This window comes from Rhineura floridana, chromosome 15 (genome assembly GCF_030035675.1).
Source record: "Rhineura floridana isolate rRhiFlo1 chromosome 15, rRhiFlo1.hap2, whole genome shotgun sequence".
Lineage (NCBI taxonomy): Eukaryota > Metazoa > Chordata > Lepidosauria > Squamata > Rhineuridae > Rhineura > Rhineura floridana.
Window position 1 is genome coordinate 35,455,379 of NC_084494.1, and position 26,600 is coordinate 35,481,978.

Below are 26,600 nucleotides of genomic sequence, written 5' to 3' on the forward strand. Positions count from 1 at the left end.
TAAGACAACTCTTACAACTTAGGGAAGCCCAGAAGCCTCCTTTACCTTGGGATACCGTACCCAGTGGTATAGCAGAAGGGGAGCAATCAAGAGTGCAGCTCCAGGACTTTTTCAGAGCAGATCCAATGACTTCATTAGCTGTGGCACCAGAGTAATTAACTACCATTTTCTTTATTCCTGCAGTGAATGAGCTTTCTTTTTTTTTACTATAGTTTGAGAATGAGACCAGCTTTGTATTCTTACTAATGAATTGGTTATGATGCTATGCAATGTTTGTGTATACCCATTCAAAGGGGCTCTGGGCAGTTCACAAATTAGAGGTTAAAACCATAAAAGTACAATGACAAACAAGATCTAAAACAAAAACAGCCACGGAATGAAATCAATAAAATCAGCAGCAGACAACAGCAGTGCCAAGGATCTAAGAAACATCAACAATGTTAAAACTCTGGGACTGAAAAGCTTGGGAGAATAAAAAGGTCTTCACCTAGTGTTGAAAAGGTTATTACACGGGTGCCGCAGCCAGGTGATACTCTCTAGGGAAGGCATTCCACAACCAGAGTGCCAGACTGAAGGCCCTTTCTCTGTCTGTCTCATCTCATTTGGAGGGCACCCAGAGAAGTGCCTAAGAATGTGACTTTAGGGTAAGGGTAGGTATATACTGGAGGAGATGCTACTTCAGGCAACCTGGCCCTGAGCCACTTATGGCTTTAAAAGTCAAAACCCAGCAATTTGAATTGGGCCTCCATAAGACTGGCAACTAGTGCAGATCACAGACATAATACAGTATGGCTCTATCATCCAGTCCCAGTGAACTATACTGCTGTCCTGGTTTGGAGCAACTCAAGTTTCCATAACATTTTCAAAGGCAGCCACGCACATAACACATTGCAGATGACGGTTTTATGTATAATTTTGCAATGGGAAAAAACTTGATTTTATGTGGTGCTGACTAATGGGGAGTCAGACTTAATGCTGTAACAGGGACTCCGCCCTTGCTTCTTCACCCTGAAATCTGGAGCCTAATATCTGTAAAACCTGATAAGAGACTAATTGAATCAATTTGCAGTTTCCATTTTGAGACGAAATGCAGACTTCATGGCTACAACCTCTGGCCAAATTTTAGTACTTTTGGGGCTATTTTCCCTCGTATCCCAAGGCCATGCTTTGCCTTAATGTCTACACTTCTGGGGAACTCAAAAGGTTGTTCTCTATTTTTTGAAATTTTGGTTGATCCTAATAAAGGTTCCTGCCTGCTTCACGGATTTATACTTTGTTGCATCTCCATTTTATTGTTGTAAAAACGATGCTGTGTTATTTTTAGTGTGTGTGCTGTACGCTGCTCTGGACTCCCTTAGGATGAAGGGCAGATTGGAGTTTTCAAAAATTGTGAAAAAATATCGCCCAATTGTAGATTTTCATTATTTTCCTCCTTATGCACCAACAAGTGCATCTTTGCTTTATAGGGATTCCCCCCCTTTCCCCCCATAAATTAGGATCCCCCCTATTTCCATTGGTCCTCCCCTTCCCTATCGTACAACACAAACAACCAGTGCGGAAGATTGGGCATCCTCTCCCTGCCGCAAATAAGCACAGACCAATCATATTCCACTCATAACAAACGGACCAATCATAGGACGCCGGGCACGGCTGTGGCCAATCACATAACGCCCTACTTCTACTCTACTGGCCTATCACGATGCTGACCCCGCCTCCACCTACCATGGGGACGCTCTAGTCCGCTACTGAGGAAGGAATTCCCTCCTCTCTCTGTGGTTAGGGCTCCACTTGGGCCCCGCCTCCTCGTTGACTAGCCTTTTGCGTGCAGAAAGGGAAGCCTCCAGGATTCCTCCCGGCTTTGGTTCTGCGCATGGGTAGCAGTAGTAGTAGCGTACGCGCCAAATGTTCTCTCCCTTGTCCTCTGCGCGCGCTTGACGTCTTCGCTGGCTCCGCCCCCCGCTCCTTTCCCGCTAGGTTGGTGTTTGCGACCGCCACACTTGACGGCTGGTGGGTTCCCCCCTTGACTCCCCCATCCTCGCTGGTTGTCAGGGTGGCTCGCTTTACGGCCCGGCGGCGATGGCGGAGGGAGAGCGGGCGGAGAACAGCGGCGGCGGAGGAAGCTCTGGGCGACCGCCTCAGGAGGGCGAGCCGGGGACGCTGGAGCGGGCCGAGGCCCTGAAGACGCAGGCCAATGACTACTTCAAAGGTAGCGCCCGCCAAGGAGGAAGAGCCGAAAGGAAAAGGGGGCGGGGCACCTTGAGGGCGGTGGAGCAGCTGGGGGCGGGGCGAGGAGGGGCAGGGCTTCGCGAGGGAGGAGCCAATGGGGACGAGGGAGGGGTTTTCTGAGGGGAGGAGTCAGTGAAGGGCGGAGGTGGCCAGTAGGGGGGAGGGGCTGCTTGAGAGGGAGCAAGTGAGGGAGAGGGGTCGAGGAGGGAAGAAGAAAGCAAGGGGCTTCTCGAGGGAGGGGGAGTTACCAGTGTGGGGAAAGGGATGGAGGAGGGGTTGACGTGAGGGTGGGTTCTCCTGTGTGAAGGGTAACCCGTGGTGGTGAAGGTACCTAAGGGGGGGGAAGGAAGGACTAATGAGGGGGAGCTTTTGGGGGGGGCACAAAAGATTGTGATTGTTGGAGGAGGAGCTTCTTTGAAGAGCATCCTTGAGGGGAGTGGTTCAGTCAGTAAGGGACCAAATATGAAACATGTCCTGGGGCAGGCTGTTAAAGTGGGGAGGGGTGAATGCATGGAATCATAGAGTTGAAAGGGAACCCAAAGGTCATGTAGCCCAACCACCTGCTAATCCGCAAAATCCACTGCAACATCATCTCTGACAGGAGGCCATCCAGCCTCTGCTAAATAACCTCCAGTGAAATAGAGTCCACTGCTTTCTGAAGCACGCTGTGTTCTTGCACTGTTCTGCTGCCATCAGGAAGTCCTTCCCAATGTTTAATTGAAACCCACCTTTTTTTTTTAATTTGAACCCATTGCATTGGGTCTTACCCTCCTGAGCAAACTAAGGGGTTTCGTTTTGGCTTTGAAGTCACAAGAAAGAGCCAACGGGGAAGCTGAGACTTCTTGGGACAGAGCAACACATGGGAACGCAGGGCTTTCTAAGGTGGCTTCCTCTGAAGATATGGGGAGGGAAGGGTGTCTTCTTCATGATTCATGGGGGAGGCGAAGGGTAGCCAAAGGGGATATGGTAGTCTTGATGGATGTACAAAGAGGTACATGCTTCACTGGGGAGGTGAAGGTGTGATATGGGCAGCCAGACCATCACTGCCCCTCCTTCATGTCTGGAAGATCTTTCTATGGCTGGAATGTGTGAAATCAGATCTACTTCAGTTCTTGATGTCCTCTGGCTAGGAAAAACACTTGACAAATTACAGGTTAATACTCTGGGTCACTCCCTTACACTCTGTTGTATCAAATCTGTTAATTAGAAGCAAGTAGATTGCAACTCCATTTCATGACTCACCTCTAGTGAGCCTACTGTGCTAGTACAACAAATTGCCCCAGCATCCACTAGAATGATCTCTTCAGGGAGAAAAGGCATTGTGATCAATTTGCAGGATTAGCATTCAAAGGGAGATTTGCAGAGCTTTGAGGGCACTGCTAAACACCAAGCCAGATCTGTTGCAGCCATTGAGGTGGCAGATGGTCTTGCTGATAAGGATTCTTTTTCAATAACTTTCTTAAGAGAGTTGAATCTGAGATGAATTGGAAAATGTTGGCTGCCTTGGAGAAGTGTATAAGTGATGGAGCTATATGGTTTTGTCTCTTCTTTCCATTTTGGGACACAACAGAGTGGGGTTTCCCCTGAGTGGGCCTCTATGAGCCCTTGTTGTTAAGTCCCCAGCATCTTCCTTGCAATCAAGCTCTTAAAGGTGGATTGCGATTCTTCTCTGCCTCACGGCCCCAGTGCTTAACTTTTAGTTGTGTCTTCTGGTCACATGACAGTGAAGTCTGTAATGAAACAATTTAGGCCTCTTGGACTCTCTGCTGCACATGGTAGAACCTTTGCCAACTTTCAGAATGTGGTCCTCCTTTAATCCCTGATAATTTGGCTCATGCCCTGAAACAATATGTTTTTATATAAATTCTGGCTTTTCTGGATCCATGTAGGTGAGAGAGGAAAGTCTCATATATATGGAAATGTGCACATTTCTATTTATTTCCTTGAATAATTACATCTCTTTCTATTTTGTCATATTATCTGTGGTAACTTGCATGTTCACATGCTTAGTTATATCAGTTTAACATAACCTTAATGTGCTTTTAGTTTCTGTCCTCACTAACATTGCATACATAAAACTCATAACTTGTAATTGATTGGGGAAAGTTTGACTGTGTAGTCAGTCTAGCACAGCGTTTCCCAACTAGTGGGCCACCAGATGTTGTTGGACCACCATCTGATACAGAGGCTGTGGCCCTACCTTCCTGTGCACCTGCTCCCACGAGTGATACATGCCCTGGTTTCCTCTCGCGTAGACTACTGTAATGCGCTCTATGTGGGGTTACCCTTGAAAACGGTCCGGAAATTACAGCTGGTACAAAATGCGGCGGCACGCTTGATTAAGCATAGCTGCCGCCGGGATCATATTACCCTGGTGTTAGTAGACCTACACTGGTTACCAGTTGTCTACCGGGCCCAATTCAAGGTGTTGGTGCTGACCTTTAAAACCCTATACGGTTTCGGCCCAGTTTATCTGAAGGAACGCCTCCAGCATCACCAATTATGCCGCCTGACAAGATCAGCCACACAGGACCTCCTCTCTGTCCCACCAGCCAAAACAGCTAGGCTGGTGCGGACCAGAGAGAGGGCATTCTCGGTTGTGGCCCCCACCCTCTGGAATTCTCTCCCTTTTGATCTCCGACATGCCTCCTCCCTGACCGGTTTTCGCTGAGCCTTAAAGACCTGGCTATTCAGACAGTCCTATGGGATTCTTGGGAGGGATTAGTTTTATGATCTATAAATTGATGTTTTAGAATAATTGATGTTTTTGTTTTTGATGGTACAGTGTGTTTTAATGTATTGCTGTAAGTCGCCTAGGGTGTCCGTTAAGTCGGACAGATAGGCGACTAACAAATAAAATTTTATTATTATTATTATTATTATTATTATCTTTCCTGACCGTTGGCAATGCTGGCTGAGGCTGATGGGAGTTGTGGTCCAACAAGATCTGGTGGCCCATTAGTTGGGAAAGGCTGGTCTAGCATTTCCACTCCACACACACACACATGTTCTAACTTAACATTGTTAAGGCAAAATAAAATCTTCCCTTCATCCCTAAATATCCTTAAGAAGTATACAGAAACTTTTTGCCAGTCTGTCTCACTGTCTGTGGGTACAGAAAGATGGTGAATGGTATAAGGCTTTTTAAATTTTTAAATTTTGTAAATTTTTAAATATTTTAATTTAACATTCTAAACTTAATATGATCTTAATTTAAATCTCAATGGCAATTTTATTAATGTTTTATAATTGTACTATATATATTTTTTTTTTCCACACTTGCTCATATTTTAATTGTGATTTTATTTGTTGTACACCGCCCTGAGAGCTTTCTGCTATAGGGTGGTCTAGAAATGTAATTAAATAAATAAATAAATAAATAAATAAATAATCCTTTGTGTCTACTCAGAAGTAAGCTCCATTGACCTCAATGGGACTTACTCACATGTAAGGCTGTGCAGGATTGTAGCATAAAATGGATTAACTAATCTACATGATATAATTTTGAATATGTTCTCTGAGAGAGAAGTTGGAGTTAATACTGCTCTTTAATTAAAGAGAAGTATGCAATCCTGCTGAGTTGTCTGTCCACAAGAACATCACCTCACAGATGCCCAAAGAGAAAGGAGCTGTTTCCTTCCCTCTCGTTGACTGCCAAGGCTTGATAGCTCAATCTTGTGCCAAGTCCAATGGGACTTAATGCCCAGGTGAGTGTGTGTATAGGGTTAAAGGTGATTTTAAAGGAAAAAGAAGCAGTGGGGACAGGAGTGGGGACAGGCTGCCTTTTCTGTAAAGAAAGGAATAGCAAATGTCAGATGCAGTAGACCCTCCTCCCCCCCGAAACCCCTTTGAGGAAGGGGAGCCAAGGCCCACCTGGTGACCTTTCCAGGCTGTTACTGGAAATGCAAAGCAAAGAGCTGCTTTAACTAGAGCATTATGGGTGAAGAAATTTGGTATGCCAGTTGTGCTGTCCAAAACTCTACACCCATTTAAATTGTTGGCATATCACAGGTCACCTTGTTTGTGGCTTTAAGGTGCTGGGTCAGTCTCATCACCCTTTGCACTTGGGGGGCCGGGAGATGGTTGTTTAGTCTTGGACAGTGCTGATTCTCTGGATCATTCCAGTCTGGTGTCAGGCCCATTTATGAGATGGAAAAAACCTTGGTCGCCTTCATGGAGACTTTACACAGAGGAGTGGATGGGGTGTGTGTGTGTGAGTGCTACCCTATTAGTTTTCCTGAACATCAGCAGCTTATGATACTATTGACCGGCATCCTTCTGGATTGTCTTTTGCAGCTGGTTTTGGTCCTTCCTAGATTGGCATACTCAAATGGTGATGCTAAGGAGCTCTTGTTCCACCCTGTGGCCTTTGGTTTATGGGGTTCGGCAGGGGCCTATATTGTTCTCCATGCACTAACATTTACATGAAACCCCTGGGAGAAGATTAGAAGGAGCCAGCATGGGTTTGTCAAGAAAAAATCCTGTCAAACTAATCTCATCTCCTTTTTTGATCGGGTCACTAGCTTAGTAGATGGTGGAAATGCTGTAGATGTCATCTATCTAGATTTCAGCAAGGCGTTTGACAAAGTCCCCCACGACCTTTGGATTAGCAAACTCGTCAAATGCGGACTACATGGAAATACTGTCAGGTGGATTCACAACTGGTTGGAAAACCGTACTCAAAGAGTGGTCGTCGGTGGCTCTGCTTCGGACTGGAAGGAGGTCTCGAGTGGAGTGCCACAGGGTTCTGTCCTGGGGCCAATACTCTTCAACATTTTTATCAATGACTTAGATGATGGGGTGGAGGGAAGCCTTATGAAGTTTGCGGATGATACAAAACGGGAGGGATAGCTAACACAATGGAAGACAGGAATAAAATCCAAAGGGACCTGGATAGACTAGAAAATTGGGCTGAAATTAATAAAATGACATTCAATAAAGACAAATGCAGGATCCTGCATTTAGGCCACAAAAACAACATGCACTGGTACAGGATGGGAAATACCCAGCTTAGCAGTAGTGCGTGTGAGGAAGGACCTTGGAATTGTAGTGGATCGCAAGTTGAACATGACCCAGCAGTGTGATGCTGCGGCAAAAAAGGCAAACGCGGTTTTGGGCTGCATAAACAGAGCTATAGTTTCCAGGTCGAGGGAAGTAATAGTCCCACTATATTCTGCATTAGTCAGGCTTCATCTGGAATACTGCGTTCAGTTCTGGGCGCCATTTTAAGAAAGATATAGACAAGTTAGAGCAGGTTCAGAAGAGGGTGACAAGGATGATAACCGGTATGGAGAACAAGTCTTATGAGGAAAGGTTGAAGGAACTTGGCATGTTCAGTCTGGTGAAGAGAAGGCTGAGGGGTGACATGATGGCACTCTTTAAGTACCTGAAGGGCTGTCACATAGAGGAGGGTACAGATTTGTTCTCTGCTGCCCCAGAGGGTAGGACTAGGTCTAATGGTTTTAAGTTGCAGGAGCGTAGATTCAGATTGGACATTAGAAGGAACTTCTTGACAGTAAGGGCAGTTCGGCAATGGAACCGACTGCCTAGGGAGGTGGTGGGATCCCCTTCGCTGGATGTCTTCAAGCAGAGGCTGGACAGCTATCTGCGGGAGATGCTCTAGCTGTGGATTTCCTGCTGTGAGCAGGGGGTTGGACTCGATGGCCTACAAGGCCCCTTCCAACTCTATGATTCTATGATTCTAAGTCATCCAGAGGTTTGGGCTGCGTTCTCACTAGTATGCTGATGACATGCAGCTTTGCCTTAATTTTCCATCCTCTGAGCCTGTTGAAACCCTAAAATGATGCCTGGGGGCTGTTCTGAGATGGATGAAGGCACACAGATTGAGGCTCATTTCAAGCAAGATGGAGGTGCTGTGGGTGGAGAAGTTTACAGCTGGGACTGGATGGGGTAGCGCTTCCCTTAAAGACTTAACTCTGCAGCTTGTAGGTCAACTGCGGCCCTACCTGGTGAGGTTCAGTCTAGCCTTAATACCCAGACCAGGTTATAATATGCTCTCTGTGGGGCTGCTTTCAAAGGTGGTTCAGATTGTGGCTGCCAGAATCCTGATGGAAGCTCAGTGGTCACCTTAAGCAGCATCTCTGCTATATCATCTGCACTGGTTTGTGTTTACAGGTCCCGTGTAAAGTGCTGGTCTTAACCTTTGAAGCCCTAAATAGTTTTGGCCAAAGCAGTTTTTGGACCACCTGTACCATCCTGCCTGTGCACTGAGATCTCAATTGGAGTTACTCTTGGTATGCCTGCTCCTTAGGTCTGTGAGGTACAGTAGGTGGGCACAAGAGTGAGGATCTTCTCCATTGTGGCCTCACAACTGTGAAACTTCTTCTTAGCAGATCTGCAGAGTTTCATTTCAGTGTTTGTGGAAGGCTGTTTTGATTGGCCTTCCCCCTGTGTAATTTTTGCCTGTTTTCTGCTGGATTGGGGCGAGATTGGATTAGGTTATATTTTTATTAGTTTATGGCTTGTTTGTTGGAATTGGATGGGTGGTTATAAGCTAGTTTAGACTGCCATTGCCCAGAAAAGCAGCACAGAAATGAAATGAAGTAAAATAATTAATAAATGAGTTCCAGTGAGACAGGAAAAAACCTCTGAAAATGTATTTAACTTATTTTAAATACTGGATAACTGTTGTTCCCATTGACTAACATACTGTCTCATTTGCTGCGTGGTTGGGAATTATTTATTCATTCATTTATTTATTTATTGAATTTATTAGTCACCCATCTGGCTGGTTTATCAGCCACTCTGGGTGATGTACAACATACGTACGTATAACGTACAACTATAGATGTAACTAACTAAAATGTAATTAGGTACAGGATAAGGTAGCCATTAATGGCATGGGGAGGAAAAGTCTGACATGTAGGCATAACAGGAATCGCAGAAATACATGTCGTCTTTGGATCTGCACCAGTGTTTCTGATCCTTTGACTATAAGGGCCAGGAACTTAGAAAAATAACCCTCAGGGTTTGAGCAGGAGGCAATCTGGTGCCCTCCAGCTGTTGCCTGGGCTGAGGAGAGCTTACTCCAAAACATCTGTACGGCACCAGGTTGGTGAAGGTTGGTCTAAACTATTACGTATCATCTAGAGGTGACCTTGGGTCATGTTCACACAGAATTTAATGCCTTTCACTGGCCAAGAAGTGAACACTAGAAGGGAAGCTGGACTGCGGATTCTTCTTTAGATAAGAATGTGTACCTTTCAGCTTTAATTGTTGGATGAATTGTACCAGAGTAAGATCCCTCTTCCCAGGGTGCCTCTGCCTGCCATGGAGGAGCGCTGCTTCCTCTTGACAGAGGAAAGGATAACTCTGGGATATCCTGATCTGATTTCCTCGTTATGTGGAGTCTGCTCCTGTGTGTAAATGGCAGAGAAGAGCCTCCTGCAGAGAAGCCTCGCGCCCCTTGCCTTTCTTTGCTTCCTTGTGTGAACCTCTCTTCCATTTAGTTACAGCTGTGGGCTCTGCAGCTGAAGAGGCACTTCAAGCTGCTTATGGCTGCCACATTGGCTCCTTGATAATGGCCTTTTTCTGACTTTCTTCCTTTCTTCTCCCAGCAAAAGACTATGAGAATGCCGTGAAGTATTACACCCAGGCCATTGAACTGAATCCCACCAACGCCATCTATTATGGCAACCGGAGCCTGGCCTACTTGCGGACGGAGTGCTATGGCTATGCGCTGGCTGATGCCACCAAGTCCATCGAACTGGACAAGAAGTACATCAAAGGCTATTATAGGCGGGCCACTAGCAACATGGCCCTGGGCAAGTTCAAGGCGGCCTTGCGAGACTACGAGACTGTAAGTGGGAGGCCTGATGGGACGGTGGCTTTCTTCACCCTGATCCCTTTGGCTGTCTAGGACTGCTGCAGCTGGTGGGGGGGCATGTTGCTTTCCATGGTGGTAAACTGGGAAGGAATAGACAGATTTGACTAAGGAGTCCACAAATTCTGGCTTACTTTACTAGCCGGCCATTATTTGTGGTCATTGCCAAACCTCCTTTCCTCCCCCTAGTCCTTCAGCTCACACAGAAGACTTGTGGGAGAAGTGTGGTCTTCACATATTTGCACAAGGATCTGGAGAAGGGAAGAAACAGCAAGAATCTCTGTTGAGCAGCAAGAGAGATTCCTGTTGATTTCTCTTCTCCAAATCCCAGGACAACGTTGAAGATATAGGCACATGTGTGTGTAGGCTGTCTCTGATTCAAGGGAGGGGGAGTTGTTCTGGGCATGAAGGGAAAGGTGATTAACACCGGCTATCTGATTATTGGATTTGTGGAATCCTGACAGTGGTCAGATAGAGATGAATGGAGTATCAAGGACAGAATATGTAGCTTTGTATGGAAAATATTTTGTAAATCAGAAAAAGGTGCTTAAAGTGGGGAGGGACAAAGCCCTAAGGTTAATGTAGGCAGATTTCATAGCTATGGAAACTTTGGGTTCAGTTGAGTGATGTTAGCCTGCCCTATCCAATGGCTCAGTGTCTGAGGTGTTATGGAATGTACACAAACATTCCATTTGGTCAGAGGTTTTAAAAAGTGTCTCCTCACAAGGGCAAGAACCTGATGGGCTCTGTGCTGTTAGTTGGGAGGGTTTCAGCAAAGAAGGGAGTAGAAGCCACAATTAGAGTGTTAGGCAACTATGTGTGAGAGCTCAGTGTACATGAGAACAGTGTATGTTTGTGTCACAGAGAGCAAAAAGGGGAAAGGAACATAGAGAAGGTGTTTCTTTATAACCTGACTTTATGGACCGCTTTCCAGGGCGGTGTACAAGATTTCATAAATGCACAGTAATAATAGCAAAGCGTAATAAAATAATCATCCAATTAAAGGTGCATTATGAGCAATTTGTGTTACACTCAGAAGCACAATCGTGAACTTACGAGAGTCTCTGCTTACAAATTATGTCTTTCTCCTCTTCCTCTCCTCTGCCCAGGTTGTCAAGGTGAAGCCGAATGACAAGGATGCCAAGATGAAGTACCAGGAGTGCAATAAGATTGTGAAGCAGAAAGCCTTTGAGCGGGCCATCGCCAGTGACGAGCACAAGCGGTCTGTAGTGGACTCGCTGGACATAGAGAACATGAGTGAGTTGGGGGCAGACAGAGCAGCTGTTTGTGTGGGTGTCAAGGGGTTGGCTGTGGTGGTTTAGGGTGGGCAGCCCATGATGGGGTTGAAACCCTGAGATGGAGCATTAGGTTTTCTGTTAATCTACATGAGATGACTTCAGTGGGGGTTTAATTAATACAGTACCCCATTGCCAAAGCTGCAGGCATCAGCAGTTCTGATGAGCATTTTGGGAATGCTCAGTGGGAAGACCAAACCCACTTGGTAACATTCAGAGGCAAGGGGAGGGGCTGATGAAGGCAGGAACAAGCCCTCTGCCCTGCTGGCCTTAAATCTGAGTTAGAGACCAGTACCCAGCAACCTTGGTGCGGTCTCTGATTTGGGGTGTGGCTCGCAAACGAATGTACTGTCTCCTGTGCTTTCTGCTCTAATTGCTGGTCTCCAGTTTCTTCCCAAGGCTGTGAGATTTGTGCTAGAAGCAGATCTCTTAACTGCTGGTCTCAGGACCATTGGCTCTCAAACTTCCTATGTTCAGAGAACCCTTTCTATATTGTCATTTCTCCCGAGGAATCCCTGCATGTCTCCTGAGGAATTCCTGCATATTGCAGAGGATTCTGGAGCATATTCTAAGGTGCTCACGCATTCTGCTGGGCTTCTAGTGTTGCTCTATGTGATGTGCTCTAGAAGATGCCCGTTACCCTCCACCCTGGCAGAATTTGCAGGAGAAAGTAGGTTGTGGCAGGCAAGCTTGTCTGCCATTACTAATCTTTTCACTGAGGAATCCCCTGATAAACTTCCAAGGGATCCCTGGGATTCTCCAGAAGAGACTTGAAATAAGGGCCCCAAGGAAAGAATTCAAGCTTGTTGCAAGTCAAGAAACAAAGGCAATGAGGAGGTCTTGCATGCACAGGATTTTAAGCTCCTTAGGCTAAGGTTGCTGCTTGAGGCCCTGCAAATCTTGGGTGGGTTGGAACCCTTTTTAACTTGTTTGGACCCCTGCTTATTATGGTTTGGGTTGAGAACCTCTGATTCTGACAGGCCGTGCCTCCCAGTCGCCCCAGTATCCCTCCTTTCCAAGAGAGTCCTGTCAGCATGCCAGTGACTAATGCCATTTCGCACGGGTGACTGCGCCAAGACTTTCTGCCAGTGCCGAAAATAGATGGAGATCTCTGATCATAAATAGATCCCGGTATGGATAGGCTCAATCAGTAAAAATAAACAGACTGGTCTTCGCAGTGGGCCAGCTGCTGGCACGAGCCAGGTTCCTTAATCCTGCTGTCTGGACTAAGCTCCTTCACGGTTCCATCCTGGATGCCTGTGAATTCTGTATTTAAAGTTTTCTGCAAGCAGCAGCCCTCCCCCACATCTCCTGGTGTTTCGAGAAACTGGAGAGAGAATTGCTGTGCCTTGGGGTTGGCAGTTCAGCCCAATTAGTGGAAAGGCAGTAGCGTGCTCTTTAATTACAGGAAGGGAAACCTGGCAAGAGACTTCAGTTTTGCAGAAGCGGCACTGTTCTGACACCCACTCACCCTCCACGCTCTGTCCCTGCCTCTGACAAATGTTTGCACAGATGATCCTGGGACTCCCGAGTCCTACCCACGGTCTGGAAAACTGGAAACAGCCTACTGCAAGGGAGGGCAGCCTCTGTCCCAGAGAACAGCGAGATTCTTTGGAAGCGCATCAGAGACTCCTCAGTGATCTGGAATGGTGGTCGAGCTTCGCAGAAAGATGGTGTGCTTGCTCTGCCTGCTACAGCCGTTCCTTGCAATGTGCGGCTTTAGGGATGGATTATGGGGTCACTTCACAGAGGCCGAGAGGCCCAACGGGACTGGCTGGTGCCCTGAATGTGCGCCTCTCCCAGCCTTTGGGGGTCCCCAGACGTTGCTGGACTTCAATCTCCACCATTCCTGGCCATTGGCCATACTGGCTGGGGCTGATGGGAGTTGTAGTCCAACACAATTTGGGGGCCCAAAGGTTGGGAAACATGCAGTATTATTTATTTATTTATTTATACCCCTCCTTATGGCCAAAAGGCCCTCAAGGCGGCTTACAAGAAAAAAACAAATACAGGAATACATCCATGAAACAATACAATTTACAAAATTAAATAGCAAATAACATTATTAAAAAACAGCGATTACAGAACTTCCAATGGAAAAACAGTGTGGTGCAGGCGCCTGGAGCGGCAGAAACATCTCAGGCTACCCCCAACAAAGCTGTGGGTTGGTTCTCTCTCTTTCCTTCTATACTTGCAAGTCTAACACCTTCCATTGAACTTCTAGGGGTTCCTCAGCAGAGAAACTGACAGGAATGGAAGACTTAGAAACAAAAATAAAAACTTTATGAAAATTACTGGCCTGCTGGGATGATACCCTCCTCTCCTCCGCCACTCTTTCTTGTGTGGGAATGGAAGGAAGCACTAGCCATGGGTCCCGTTCCATCCTGAAATCGTTGAGAGGAGGGCAGCCTTATTTATTTATAGCGGGTTGAATCCAATGTCATGCTCAGTAACTGCTTCTGTTAGTGCAGCCTTTCCCAACCTTTGGGTCCCCAGATGTCATTGGACTACAGTTCCACCAGCCCCAGCCAGCATGGCTAATGGTCGGGAAAGATGGGAATTGTAGTCCAGCAATATCTGGGGACCCCCAAAGGTTGGGAAAGGCTGCAGTATTGCAAGGATTTCTGCTTGTGCAATGGAACCCCCCCTTCTCTTTCCCTGTGTCCGCTAAATCTGTCCTAGGGACTCCCCTAACTCTCCAGAGCATAAACCCTTGCGCTAACAGAACAAGTGCATTGGGATGCTGCCCCAACATTTTTACTCTACTCCTCAGCCAAAAAAGGCTCCCAGCTCAGCTTTCAAAACACAGTAATAAGACTCGGAAGGGGGGCATTTGTGCGATGTGAAAGCATGGACTGGTGAGGGATCAAATCCCCAGCTGCCTGCCTGCAGCACATGGTGGATGCCACCTGGGTGGCCGTTTTTGTGTCTCACGGGCCAGAAAGCCCTGTCCAAAGCTAGGCTGGCTTTTGTCTCTGGCCTTCTTGCGCTGCTGCTCCGCTCGCCTCACCACCTCCTGTTTCTGCTGCTTCCCCAGCCATTGAGGATGAGTATAGCGGCCCAAAGCTGGACAACGGGAAAGTGACGCTTGAGTTCATGAAGGAATTAATGCAGTGGTACAAAGATCAGAAGAAACTCCACAGGAAATGTGCCTACCAGGTAAGCCTTCTCCTCCATCCCTTGCGAGCTGTCACCAGGGCCGTAGGAATGCTGGACCCAGTGAGTGGAAGCAGGATGGAACTATGAATCCTCCATGCTCTGGCATACAGTTGCTAGAGATCGACAAGGTTGCTTTGAAGTGAAAGGGAACCTTTGCAGCCGCCCCATAACTGAAGGCCTGTCCCATGCAGGCAGCATGTCCCAGCAGGCCATTGGCACTCGCTGGATCCTGGCCTGTGAAATTTCCACCAGCTATTTATTTCTTTACATTTCTGTTCCTTCCTCCTCAGGGTGGCAAACAACAAAGCAAATCTTTTAAAAACATTGAGAACATTTTAAAAACAGTCACATATTCTAATAATTTCAGGGCTGGCAAGAACAGTATATTTCACACATCAAATGCCTGAGTGAAAGGGAGTGTTTTTTTAAACAAATTCTCCTGATTGTTGTTAATGAGGGACACAGATGCACCCCACTAGGGAAGTCATTCCACAGACAGGGAACCACCACCGAGAAGTCCTTGTCATGGGTCAACGCCAAGCAGGCAGACTTTTGTCTCACACCAGGGTCTTTTCCATAGCAAATGAAGGCAGGTGATGCTACAAGATACAGTCTTCAGGGACTTAACAGCAGTGTCCCCATCCTAGATCAGGCATTCCGACGCTTCAGAAATTACACAGGGCAGATAATTTTCTGGGCTGCAGCAGCGTTGCATGGGCAAAAAGGGTGGTGGAAGTTGGAGTCCATGGGAGGGAGGGGAAGGACTCTGAAGAGGCTGTGATCGCTAGGATCCTCACCCTGGTCTCTTAACTCTTAGGCATCCTGCTTCATAAATTTCCCTTTAAGAAAACCCCCCAAAGCTTCTGGAAGGGTAGCCAAGGTTAGTCTGTTGAAGCAAAAACCAGATTTATTTATTTATTTCCTGTCCTTCCTCCCAGCAGGAGCCCACGGCGGCAAATCTGACGAGTCTTGTATCGCCTTCAAGCAGGGTTTGCCAGGCTCTTTGGGCCTGTGGGCATATAATTGTCTGTGGTCATGAAGAGTAGAAGCATTTTTGTTTTAAAATATTATTAAATTTAATCTTAAGTTTTGTGTTGCTTCCCATCATCTAAGCTGCTCCAAGCCATGCCTGCCGGACTTCTTGACTCCTTCCCCCCCTGAGTTCTTTACATTAATCTCTCCTCCACCTGCACCATGCCTTCTCTCTCTCTCTCACTGACTGACTGACTGACTTATCTTTTCACTGTTACAGATCTTGGTACAAGTGAAAGAGGTGCTATCAAAACTCCCCACCCTAGTAGAAACTCCGTTAAAAGAGGTGTGTGTGACTCTTTCTGCCCAAAATGTTTAAATCAGACGGCGCAGGTCTGGGTCTCTTTTCTGCCTTGACAAATTCTTTCTTTCAGGACTCCTTGAATTGCCCAGCTGTCTTTTAAAGGTATTTGCTTGTCTGCACTGCACTTTCCACCCTTGAGAACCTTAAACCTTCCATTACTATGAAAATATGGTGAATACCCCCCAGGCCTTGGATTCCCCCAAGTGGTTTCTCTCCCTCCCCCCAGCCCCGGCATTCATATTGGTTTGGCCTTGTTTCATTCTCGCCCTCCTGCTGTTTCCACAAGCCACCACAGCGGCACAACCACGGCTGTGGAGTCAGAGTCGTCGGAGTCAGAGTCGGGAGCAATTTTGGGTGGCGTCGGAGTCGTTAGAAATGTACCGACTCCGACTCCTTCATAAATGGCAAATGTATATTAATTAGTAATAACAAATTTACTGTAGTAAAATGGTAGCACAAGGCATTTCATCACCACCACGTGAATCCAGAGCTTGGAAAAGTTACTTTTTTGAACTACAACTCCCACGAGCCCAATCCCTGGGGATGATGGGAGTTGTAGTTCAAAAAAGTAACTTTTCCAAGCTCTGGATTCATGTGGTGGTGATGAAATGCCTTGTGCTACCATTTTACTACAGTAAATTTGTTATTACTAGTTAATATACATTTGCCATTTATGAAGGAGTCGGACAGTAGAAAAATAGAGGAGTCGGAGTTGAAGGTCTGGCGTACCAACTCCACAGCCTGGGCACAACCTTGTGTAAAAGTGTATCTCTGCATTGCAGGCTGAAAATCACCACTTAGAGATGTTTGGAACATTTAGCAGTTTAAAAATGCTTTTGAATGAGTAAATAAAGAATAACTGGTTTTAGCTGTTGTGGCTACTGTTCCTTCAGAGGACCGCTGGGAATGATTTTGTCAGCAGCGTAGGAGTCTCTTGGGGATTTGTCGGCACCATTGCAGTGCTGCCGTTCTGTGAGGGAGGCCAGACCAGTTAGACAACTTTATGTCACCTGGATCAAAAAGAAAACAACATGTGTGGCCCACTTGTCCCCTTCCAGGTATTCCACTTGTTGGGCCTTCCAGGTATTTGTTGTGCTCTAACTCCCATCAGCCCCAGCCAGCATGGTTGATGATCAGGGCCGAGGGGAGTTGCAGTCCAGCAGTGTCTGGTGGGGGTGAGGGTGGCACAGGTTCCCCACCTCTGCCAGCTTGCTCTGAGCTGGAAAGCCCGAGATGTTTTTGTGCTTGAAGTGAAAAGTCCAAAGAGCATGAATGGGGGAGAAGAATTATCCAAAAATAGTTAGTTATAAATAAGTGTTATCTGTCTTCGCCTCACGCCTCTTCCCTCTGCTGTCTTCTCCCTTCTCTCCTGCTCCTTCATTCCAGACAGAGAAAATTACTGTCTGTGGAGACACCCATGGGCAGTACTACGATCTTCTGAATATATTTGAATTGAACGGACTGCCGTCGGAAATGAATCCATATGTATCCTTTCTTGGTGCTCCTTTCTGGGCTGCCCGTAGGCTCTGTTGATCTGTTATTTTCCTTGGATGGAAGGGCAACTACGCTGTTGCATTCTTGGCCGGGGATGGAAGGACAGACTGGGGCCTTGGGAAAGAGGGGGAGACTGCCAGGAACGTGAGGAAGTCGCAGCTTGGGTGTCTTCACACAATTTGCCCCTTTCCTTACATCCGGGTGTGAGGGGACTGGCCTGTTGGGAGCCAAAGGCTTATTTTTATCTTGGGAAGTTGTAGGCCAGCTTTTGTATGCATCTGAACAGACCTGAGGCCAGCGGGTGGCCAGGTTGGGCACTGGCCAAGGGCCCCTGGGGCTGGGTGGGTGTAGCTCCTGCTCTGCGACCAGACGCTGGCATGGATTGCAGACTGGGAGCCGCCCTTCCACCGCCATCATGGCAAGTGTGCCTGCACAGCGCGCTGACACAGCCAGGCCTATTTAAGCCCCCTGCAGCGGTGGTAGTGCTGGCACAGTCTTCAGGGGCCTACTGCAATGTGGTGCCGGCCCTGTATCTGAATGTGGTTTATTGTCTGTCAGTTTCCTGATTCCTGATGGTTGCTGAGGATTTTCATATATTTGTCAAGATGTGCTCAGATTTTCTCTGCAAACATGAGGACTAGAAATTCTTTTCTTTCCTCCCCACCCCTCTTTACTATTTATTTTTTATGAAAGCTGAGACTCCCTATGCAGGCTCCTGGACCCCACATTTAGGCTGCAATCCTAAACACACTTGCTAGAGAATAAGGCCCACTGGGCTCACTGGGACTTACTTCTGAGTAAACATGCCTAGGATCATGCTATGAGAGCTTGTTTTCGGAGTCTCCACAGAACTGTGGGAGGTGGAACGTTCTGGAAGTTGATCTAGCTGATCCCCTCCCTGCCCCCCCTTTTTTGTTTTTGCTCTGAGGACAGAATCCACATATAGCAGTTTTTAATTGCTATTGTAATTCTTCTTTGAGTTCCTCTGAGGCAGCCAGCATGAACCCACCTTTGGCACCTGCTGACCCATCACCCTCTCTTTGTCCTTTATGTTTATCTTGGCTTCCTTCCCAAAAGCTCTAGGCAGGGCATAGTATGTCTTGGAAATGAAGAGATTACTTGAGAGACCGCCTTAGCCCTTACGTGACTGTGGTCTGCGGGTCTTGCTTCTCCTGCAAGTTCCAAAGGGATCAGAAGCTCATTCCCAATGACTCAGAGCAGGGCTTTCAATGTGGCCGCCCCTGTACTATGGAACAGCATTCCTGCCAAGATACAGCAGGCGCCCCCTATCTGCACTTTCCGGAAGATATTTTTGTTCAGATGGGCTTTCCCAGCTGGATGAACAAGTCTCTGCTTTGTATTGTTTTTAAATTTTATCTGCTGTTTTCTCTGTTTTCGACTGTTTTTTTCAGCTCTTTTTATTCTACATTGCCTTGAGACATGTGGGTAGAAGGTGAGAAATAAGTAAATCAGTCATATTGGATGGGAGAAAATAAGCTGGGGAAGGGGACAGAAGCCCCCCTGGACGGGCCACAAAAAAGGCAGCATTGTATGGCTTTTTCCCCTTGACTTCAGCCCCTTCCCTACCGCAGATATTCAACGGGGATTTTGTTGATCGCGGCTCCTTCTCAGTGGAGGTGATATTAACGCTCTTTGGTTTTAAGCTGCTGTATCCAGACCATTTCCACCTACTTCGAGGTAATAGCTTGGTAGACAAAAAAGGGGCGGGGCGGGGGGCTCCCTGTGTGTCTGCCTCTCTCTTTGCTCATCCAACTACTTCCGCACGCAGCAGCACATAGTTAAACCATGGGATTTGCTCTCGCAAGATGTGTTGATGGCCACCCTACCATCAATATGGCTTTAAAAGAAGATGAGATGAATTCATGGTGAACAAGATTAGCAGTCGCTATTACTAGCCACAATGGCTGTGTTGTCTTCACCTTCAAAGGGCAGCATTTATTTATTTATTTATTGTATTTATATACCGCCCCATAGCCGAAGCTCTTTGGGCTGTTTACAGTAACTAAAAACATTAAAACAAATATACAAATTTAAAACACATCTTTTAAAAACAATTTAAAACGCAATTTAAAAATTGAAAACAATTTAAAAACACACGCTAAGATGCCTGGGAGAAGAGGAAAGTCTTGACCTGGCACCGAAAAGTTAACAGTGTTGGCACCAGGCGCACCTCATCAAGAAGATCATTATGAGAATCAGAAGTGGGGACAGTTGCTGTTGCCACATGCATCCTGCTTGTGAGCTTGCTATGGGTGTCTGGATGGCCGCCATGAGAGCAGAATGGTTGACCAGATGGGCCTTGGGCCTCATCCAGCCACAGAGCTCTTCCGTTCAGCTGGCTTCACTGCACGTTCCAAGAAGAAGGACCATGTTGTTGCAGTGGAGCCACTTGAGTTGCTTGTGCAGTGATAGCAACCCCGTTTGCTCCCATATCTGGCTATGGAAGTTAGGTGGGTGGAGGAAGCCCTTGTTCAAACAATGCAAGCGAGTTCAAGCAAAGAACCATCTTCGTGCTGGCCTCTTAATTTCCCCGATTCCTCCTGTGTTCTAGGGAACCATGAAACAGACAATATGAATCAGATCTACGGGTTTGAGGGAGAAGTCAAAGCCAAATACACAGCCCAGATGTTTCAGCTCTTCAGCGAGGTCTTTGAGTGGCTGCCTCTGGCCCAGTGCATCAATGGCAAAGTCTTGGTAAGGGGGCAGCGGCGGTGGCTGGGTGCGGGGCAGCTGAGGGCTCCTGGTGCATAGTAGTTTTTCTCTTGCTGATCCTTGGTCTCCTCTTCCTACCTCCCTCCCCCCCCCCCGGATAGATAATGCACGGCGGGCTCTTCAGTGAAGACGGCATAACGTTAGATGATATCAGGAAGATTGAGAGGAATCGGCAACCTCCAGATTCAGGTGAGCCCTGGGCTGTGTCTGTGTGTGAACGAATTCCAAGGGTGTGGTGTGGAATGGTGCATCTGGTGGGGGAGAGTCACCCTTTTGTTCCTGCCCAGCTGTCGCGCAGCTAAAGCATATAGGAAGCTGCCGTCTGCTGATTCAGACCGTTGGTCTGTCTAGCTCAGTATTGTCCACACTGCCTGGCTGTGGTGTTCCCGGCAGGAGGCCTCTCCCAGACCTACCTAGAGATGCCGAGGACTGAACCCGGGACCGTCTGGGTGCAAGGCAGATGCTCTGGTGCAGAGCTATGACAGTGGAAGATAAGATTATTAACACTCTATGTTAGGGAACATTCATTGTCTTTTGTCGACTCCTAGATTTTAAACAAGCATAAATCTGTACAAGAGAGGGAATAGTTGTAAACTACAACAGCAGCACACTCTCTTTAGACAATGCACGTGTGAACTGAGTCACAGAAGAGACACTCCCTTCACTTTCAAGAGTACCTCTTTTAAGCTGGGGCTTGTCATCTGCTGTTACAAATAATTAGGGGGGGGGAACATTCCTGCAGCAAAGAAGGGGACGCTTGGATGCGTTGTCTCTCCTACTCGCTCCACCAGGTGGGTTTCTGCAAATTAGAACAAGCTTCCTGTGTGTGAGGACAGCCCCTTTCCATTCCTTCCTGCATAGCTCCCAGTGTAGGTTGTGACCAGCCTTTTTTTGGAGGGGAGGGCCATCATTTGCTGCCTGGTTTAATTAGGGACACCTTTATGTTAATTAAATTGGTCAGTTTAATTAATTTAGGAACACTTATATTCTCTAAAAGTTGCAGGCCTAGGTGCGTGTCTGTCTCGCCCACCCTTCCTGGCCCCCACTCCCTGCCTTTTGGGGGCAGAAATTTGGCAGGCGAAGCTTTCCTGCCAAAGAGATGAAGCGATGGGGGGAAAGCTCCTGCACATTCAGCTCCTGTTACAGAAAGAGAAGGTTGGGCAGAAGGCCTGAGATGTGAGTTTAGCCAGTGCTGGCTGGGGCTGATGGGAGTTGTAGTCCAACACATCTGGAGGGTGCCAGGTTGGCGATGGCTGGTTTAGAGCTGGCAGTCAGCATGGGGTGCCCACCAGCTGGCAGCCAGGTTGGGCACTGGCTGAGCCCCCCTGCGGCTGGGGCTGGGTGGGTGTAGCTCCTGCTCTGTGACCTGTGTGGCATCGGGCGGCGGAGCGTGTGCCCCATGGCCAGATGCTGGCATGGATTGCAGAGTGTGAGCCACCCTCCTGGGTTTGCCCTCCTTCTCACTTGCTGATGCAACCTCTGGCCTTCTCGTTCACAGGTCCCATGTGCGACTTGCTCTGGTCAGACCCTCAACCCCAGGTAGGTCCTGCTTTGGCAGCCCTGTCACCTGCAGGCCTCTGCTCTTCACCATTGTCGTATTCTAGCCTGGTTCTGCTTCTTGGCATTGCTTGTATTCTGGGCAGCAGTCCTGCCGCCGCCACCCCCCTCCTCCTCCTCCTTTTCATAAGACTCGCTCCCTCCCTTTGTCTTTGCTGCTCCAAGGGTCCCTTTCTCCTTCCTTTATCTCCTCCAGAACGGCCGGTCAGTCAGCAAACGTGGCGTGAGCTGCCAGTTTGGGCCCGACGTCACCAAAAGCTTCCTGGAGCGCAACCATTTAGACTACATCATCCGCAGCCACGAGGTCAAGCCTGAAGGCTACGAGGTGGCGCACGACGGCAAGTGCGTCACCGTCTTCTCAGCCCCCAACTACTGGTGAGTGTGAGGGTGTGCGCCGCCACGGTGGCACCCCATCTCCTAGCTTGGAGGGCGGAGTCCAGGACCTCTTCTTTTGGAAAGGCTGACTTCACCTGAGCTGACTTCAGGAGCATGGGACGCTGCCTCAGGCTGGGCTAGACCAGTGGCCCATCCAGAGCACTGTTGTCTGCTCTGACTGGCAGTTTCTCCAGGTTCTTAGGCAAAGAAGAGCCTTGAGTTTCTCGGGGGCCACATGCCAGGGGTGGGCGGGGCCACAGACAAACCTGAGCAGAGCAATGAATGTGAAAGTTGCCTTTGTCCAGTGGGCTTGTTTTGGCACACCCACCCATATAGGATATATCCTATATGTCCAGGCAACCAAGAGGCATTTGCAGAGTTCAAGCACACATTCCAGCCAAGCAAAAGCAGTCCAGGACGGTGCCAAGTAGGGCCAGTGTGGGGTGTGGCTGGGGAGCGTCCCAAGGGCCAGATAAAGAGGCCTCTGGTCCTTGGGCCTGGGCTTCCCCTCCTCTGCTTGAACTGGGGATGGCTGGAAATGAACCTGGGACCTTCGGCATGCATGGCCTGTCCTCTGCATGTGATCAGCGATCCCCTGAGAGGGTTGATGAGCATAGGGGGCGTTGTTAGCCCATCATAATTTCTTCTGCGAGCCGGATAGGTGAATGGGGCTCTCTCTAGGGGCTACGCTCTCATGGAGGTGGCTGACCTGTGTCTATACCTCTCCAGACTGAAGGTGGGGGCTGGTATGACTGAGTGCCCATCCACACAAACAGATTCCCTGCACATAGAAATTTAGTAAGTGAAGGGGAAGGGCTTTAGCCTTGCCTTCCCCCTGACATGCTAGTTGCAGGGACTGCGTTTTATTTTCTTTGTATAGAGGAACATTAATCATGTGATCCCTCACCTACAGTCTGAAGTGGTACTGCTCTGACACAGGTTGACCACATTAGTGAGAACTAGATCCGAGCATAAAAGTCATCTACCCTTCCCTGAGTGCTTTGCGTCATGTACAGCCCATCTCCCATTTTTGAGACGTGTGGCTCTGCCATAGTTTTTATCGTCCTGTTGACCAAATGACATGCAGAACTGTCCATGCCCTTCTTGCTGGTGCCACCCCCACTTCCTGAAGGGGGAGAAGGCCCTGAAAAGTTTTTGAGAATTGCTGTGCTAACCTCTCCTTCCCACTCTTTTTGAAACCCTCCTTGTGCTAGTGACCAGATGGACAATAAAGGTTCCTACATCCACTTGCAAGGCTCAGACTTGCGACCGGAATTCCACCAGTTCACAGCAGTGGTGAGTCCTTGCGCACAGGGCACCCCTGGAGTAGCATGGCCAGCGGACGCACATGGCTATCACATGCGGCTGGCACATGCCTCGGTGCTTCCTCTCTGCGCCCTTCCCTGGAACCGTTCAGTCTGTGCAAACTTCCACTGGGAGAGGAGGGATCTCTGGGGGCTGATGGCTCCAGGTCAGCACCTTGAAAGTTCAGACTAAAACCTGGAGCGGATTCCACTGCCCCACTGGCATTGGAGCCACCAGCCTCCCCTAGGAGGGATGTTTGCTAACTCAAGTTTGTTCTCCTTCCCCAGCCTCATCCGAATGTCAAGCCAATGATGTATGCCAATTCTCTGCTGCAGCTGGGGATGATGTAAGCTGCCCTTCACCTCTGCCGGCTCGCGCCCCCCTCCTCAACCTTCTTCCTTCCTGCCTGGAGAGTCATGTGCTAGGCAAACGACAGCGGTTTTCTTGTCCTTTTCTTTCCGTTTTATTTTTACATTTCTTTCCAACATCAGCCTTCACTACAACGCAGGGGTTATCTTTTGGGCAAGGGAATGAAGGGGAGGGTGGATCAGCCTGAGCACCTACTACAGGGGAGGGATTGCCGAGGACTGCGTATGTAACACGCCCTCAACCCAAAGGCAGGAACTGGCCCGGGTCTCACTAACGCTGTGTATGCAGAGATACACATATAGAAAACGCCAGCCAGGGTGTTAGGAACAACTGGTGGGTGTTTTTTTAATATATTGGTAGATTGTATTTATCTGCTCTGATTTCTTCCCCCAACCCTTGCTCTCCTTCACTGTCTTTTCCCCCACTTGATAGCCCTCTTGATCTCCTGTCTGGAGCAGGGGTTGAAGGCTGTCTGTGTCAGCCAGTATGCTGCCTCTCGCCTACCCCTGCCCCCCAAACTGATGCTGTTGTCCTGGAAGACAGAGTGTGGCTGCATTAGGTGTGCAAACACACAAGCCGTGTGTGGTTCCCTAATGGCAAATAATGTCTTTCGTTGGCACGTTCTGAGTTTAGGCAGCCAAAGATCAGGGGGTCAGTCCCAAGAGGGGGAAGGGGTGTCAGGTGAACAGCTGTGTCTCTCCCCCTGATAAGCATTGTCATCTCATAACAAACCACCTGGGGTCTGTCATATCTTTGACAGGTATGGAAGGAAAGATTCTCAGCTACTAGTCAGCACCTAGTTTCCAACAAACCAGCCCCCCCAATTTTCCATGATATCTAGTTGGTGCCATCAGAGAGAGAGAGAGTTTTTCCTTCCGTCTTGAAGCCAACTGTGAAGAATGACTAGATGGGCAGCTGGAGACTTGTATGTGGGCTGAGTTTAGCCCCTGCCAGCCTTTTCCTGGCTGCTGTCCTCAGCTGTTTCATTGCAAGCATTGCAGAGAGCAAAGTGGTTTCTTTGTGGCAATGTGGGGCAGAGAGAGGGAGATGTTCAGGAAGGGGACTGGGGAGAAGATAGGGCTGACCCTTGGCTTTCTGGACCCCCATCATTCCCGCCTCACAGGGGTTTGTGCTGTGGAAGTTTTTTGCGAGGGAACAATTCATCTGTGCATTTTTACGACTCTCCCATCTTCAGTCCTGCAGGCTTTTGGGAGCCATTTGTCCTGGGGACTCTGCTTCTTGGGCTGTGAGCCTCTTGGGATCCTTCTCAGTTTTTCTTACCTGGAGGGATCCCTCTTTGTCCACGATAGGCTCCTGTGTCAGTGTCTTGAGAAGGTCAGGATCCTCTGACTCCCAACTCTCTAGGGACCTTCCAGCTTTGAGGTCTCACTGGGCTCAGTTTCTTGAGAAAGAGGCAAAGACCAATCTTAGTCCCGCTTCATCTCAGCCTGGCAGTGGAGATGAGGAGAACCTCCCGTCTGCCTCCTGATTGCCGCATGGGTGATCGTCCATCCCTTGCTTCCTTCGGCTCAAGCTTTTAAAGTTTTCTTCAGTAGAAATACATGACAGAAAATGTAGGTGGGAGAAAAAATCTGGCCTGAGGGGGACCAGCCTTGCCAAAGGGCCGAGGAACTGGAAAATGGAAATGTTTTTTAGGTTGCCCCCATTTTTCTCCACTTCCCTGAAGACCGACCCCCCCCCACGCACCCTTGGGACCTCCCCATTCTCACTCCTGTTCTGGGAAGGCATCGCCATTTTTGCTTTCCCAAACGGAAACGAGGCTGCTTCTTTTCCTTTGTGGCCGAAAAGAAAAACCAGCGAATATTCCAGGAGGACTTTTGAATGTTCTTATTTTCCACGCTGACCATGGAGGGTTTTTATACATCCAGGATATCCCTTCCACTTGCCCTCCTACCTATTGAGCTGTTTTACTGTCTGTAATTAAAGAAGAGATGTTAAAATAAAGTAACTATTGAAAGACTTGCCGCCTCAGGTGGAGCCTTCATTTCTCCCAGAATGCTCAGCGTCTTTGTGTGAACATCACCTTTGTTTTGGCTCTAGGCCTCGTCTCAGTCAGGGCCCACTGGGGCATAGGTTTGATGGGAGAATGTCACCCTTCTCCTTGGGTCCAGTATGAGGAACCTGTTTCTCTCACGCATGCACATGCACGCACTCAGAACCACACTTTGCATAATCCTTGGGCATATTGGCCAGCGCTGATGGGAGCTGGCATCCAAAAACATGTAGTGGTGGACCACAGGCTCCTCTTTCCATCGACAACACCTCCACCTAGTGGTAAAAGGCTGGAAAATCAACTGATTGGGTGTCAAGGTTTCAGAATCTGGATTCTGAGACTCTGGTGTCTCCTCACCTTTGCAAGAGCAAAATCTTCATAGAGTTAAGGGAGGAGAAGTGCCATAGTTCCACGCACAATGTCCCATGTTTGATTCCCTGCGTCCTTACATAGGGCTGGGGAGGGCTCCCTGAAATCCAGGGGAGCTGCAGCCGGCCAATGTGGTCAGAATGAAGCTGTATAGACCAGTGATCTGATTCAGTAGAAGGCATCTTCCTATGTTCCTAAGAGGACAGAGGGAGAGAAGCAGCTGGGGTTGCCACCTTTTTATCTTCCCTTGCTTCTGTGCTCTTGCAGCTCAGGCTGCAGAAATCAGCTGGCGATCATTGCTGATTTTCACTTGATGAAAAGCTTTCACAGAAATCAAGTGTATGAATAGGCTGGACTTGATTATGTGGTACTCACAGGTGCAGTTTTTCTGAGTTTGTGGCATTGTGCCAGTTTTCCATATGTTTTTAAAATAAGTAAAAATTATTTGACAAAAAGAACCCGACCAGTGTAGCTTTTCACAACATGAAGCTCTGCTAATGCCTGTAGTTCAGGATGCTGTTCAAG

At 48.1% G+C, this 26,600-nt stretch overlaps 1 protein-coding gene across 1 annotated transcript; it reads left to right on the plus strand.

Moving 5' to 3' along the window:
• The first annotated feature begins 1,759 nt into the window (after positions 1-1,759).
• Positions 1,760-25,673, plus strand: PPP5C (protein phosphatase 5 catalytic subunit). The gene is made up of 13 exons (XM_061596979.1): positions 1,760-2,206; positions 9,804-10,045; positions 11,179-11,326; positions 14,402-14,523; positions 15,776-15,841; positions 17,246-17,344; positions 18,946-19,051; positions 19,926-20,068; positions 20,188-20,275; positions 21,585-21,625; positions 21,840-22,018; positions 23,233-23,314; positions 23,611-25,673. Exons 1-13 carry the CDS (start codon positions 2,077-2,079, stop codon positions 23,671-23,673), a joined length of 1,509 nt encoding a protein of 502 aa, XP_061452963.1. The 5' UTR covers positions 1,760-2,076; the 3' UTR covers positions 23,674-25,673.
• The last annotated feature ends 927 nt before the right edge of the window (positions 25,674-26,600 follow it).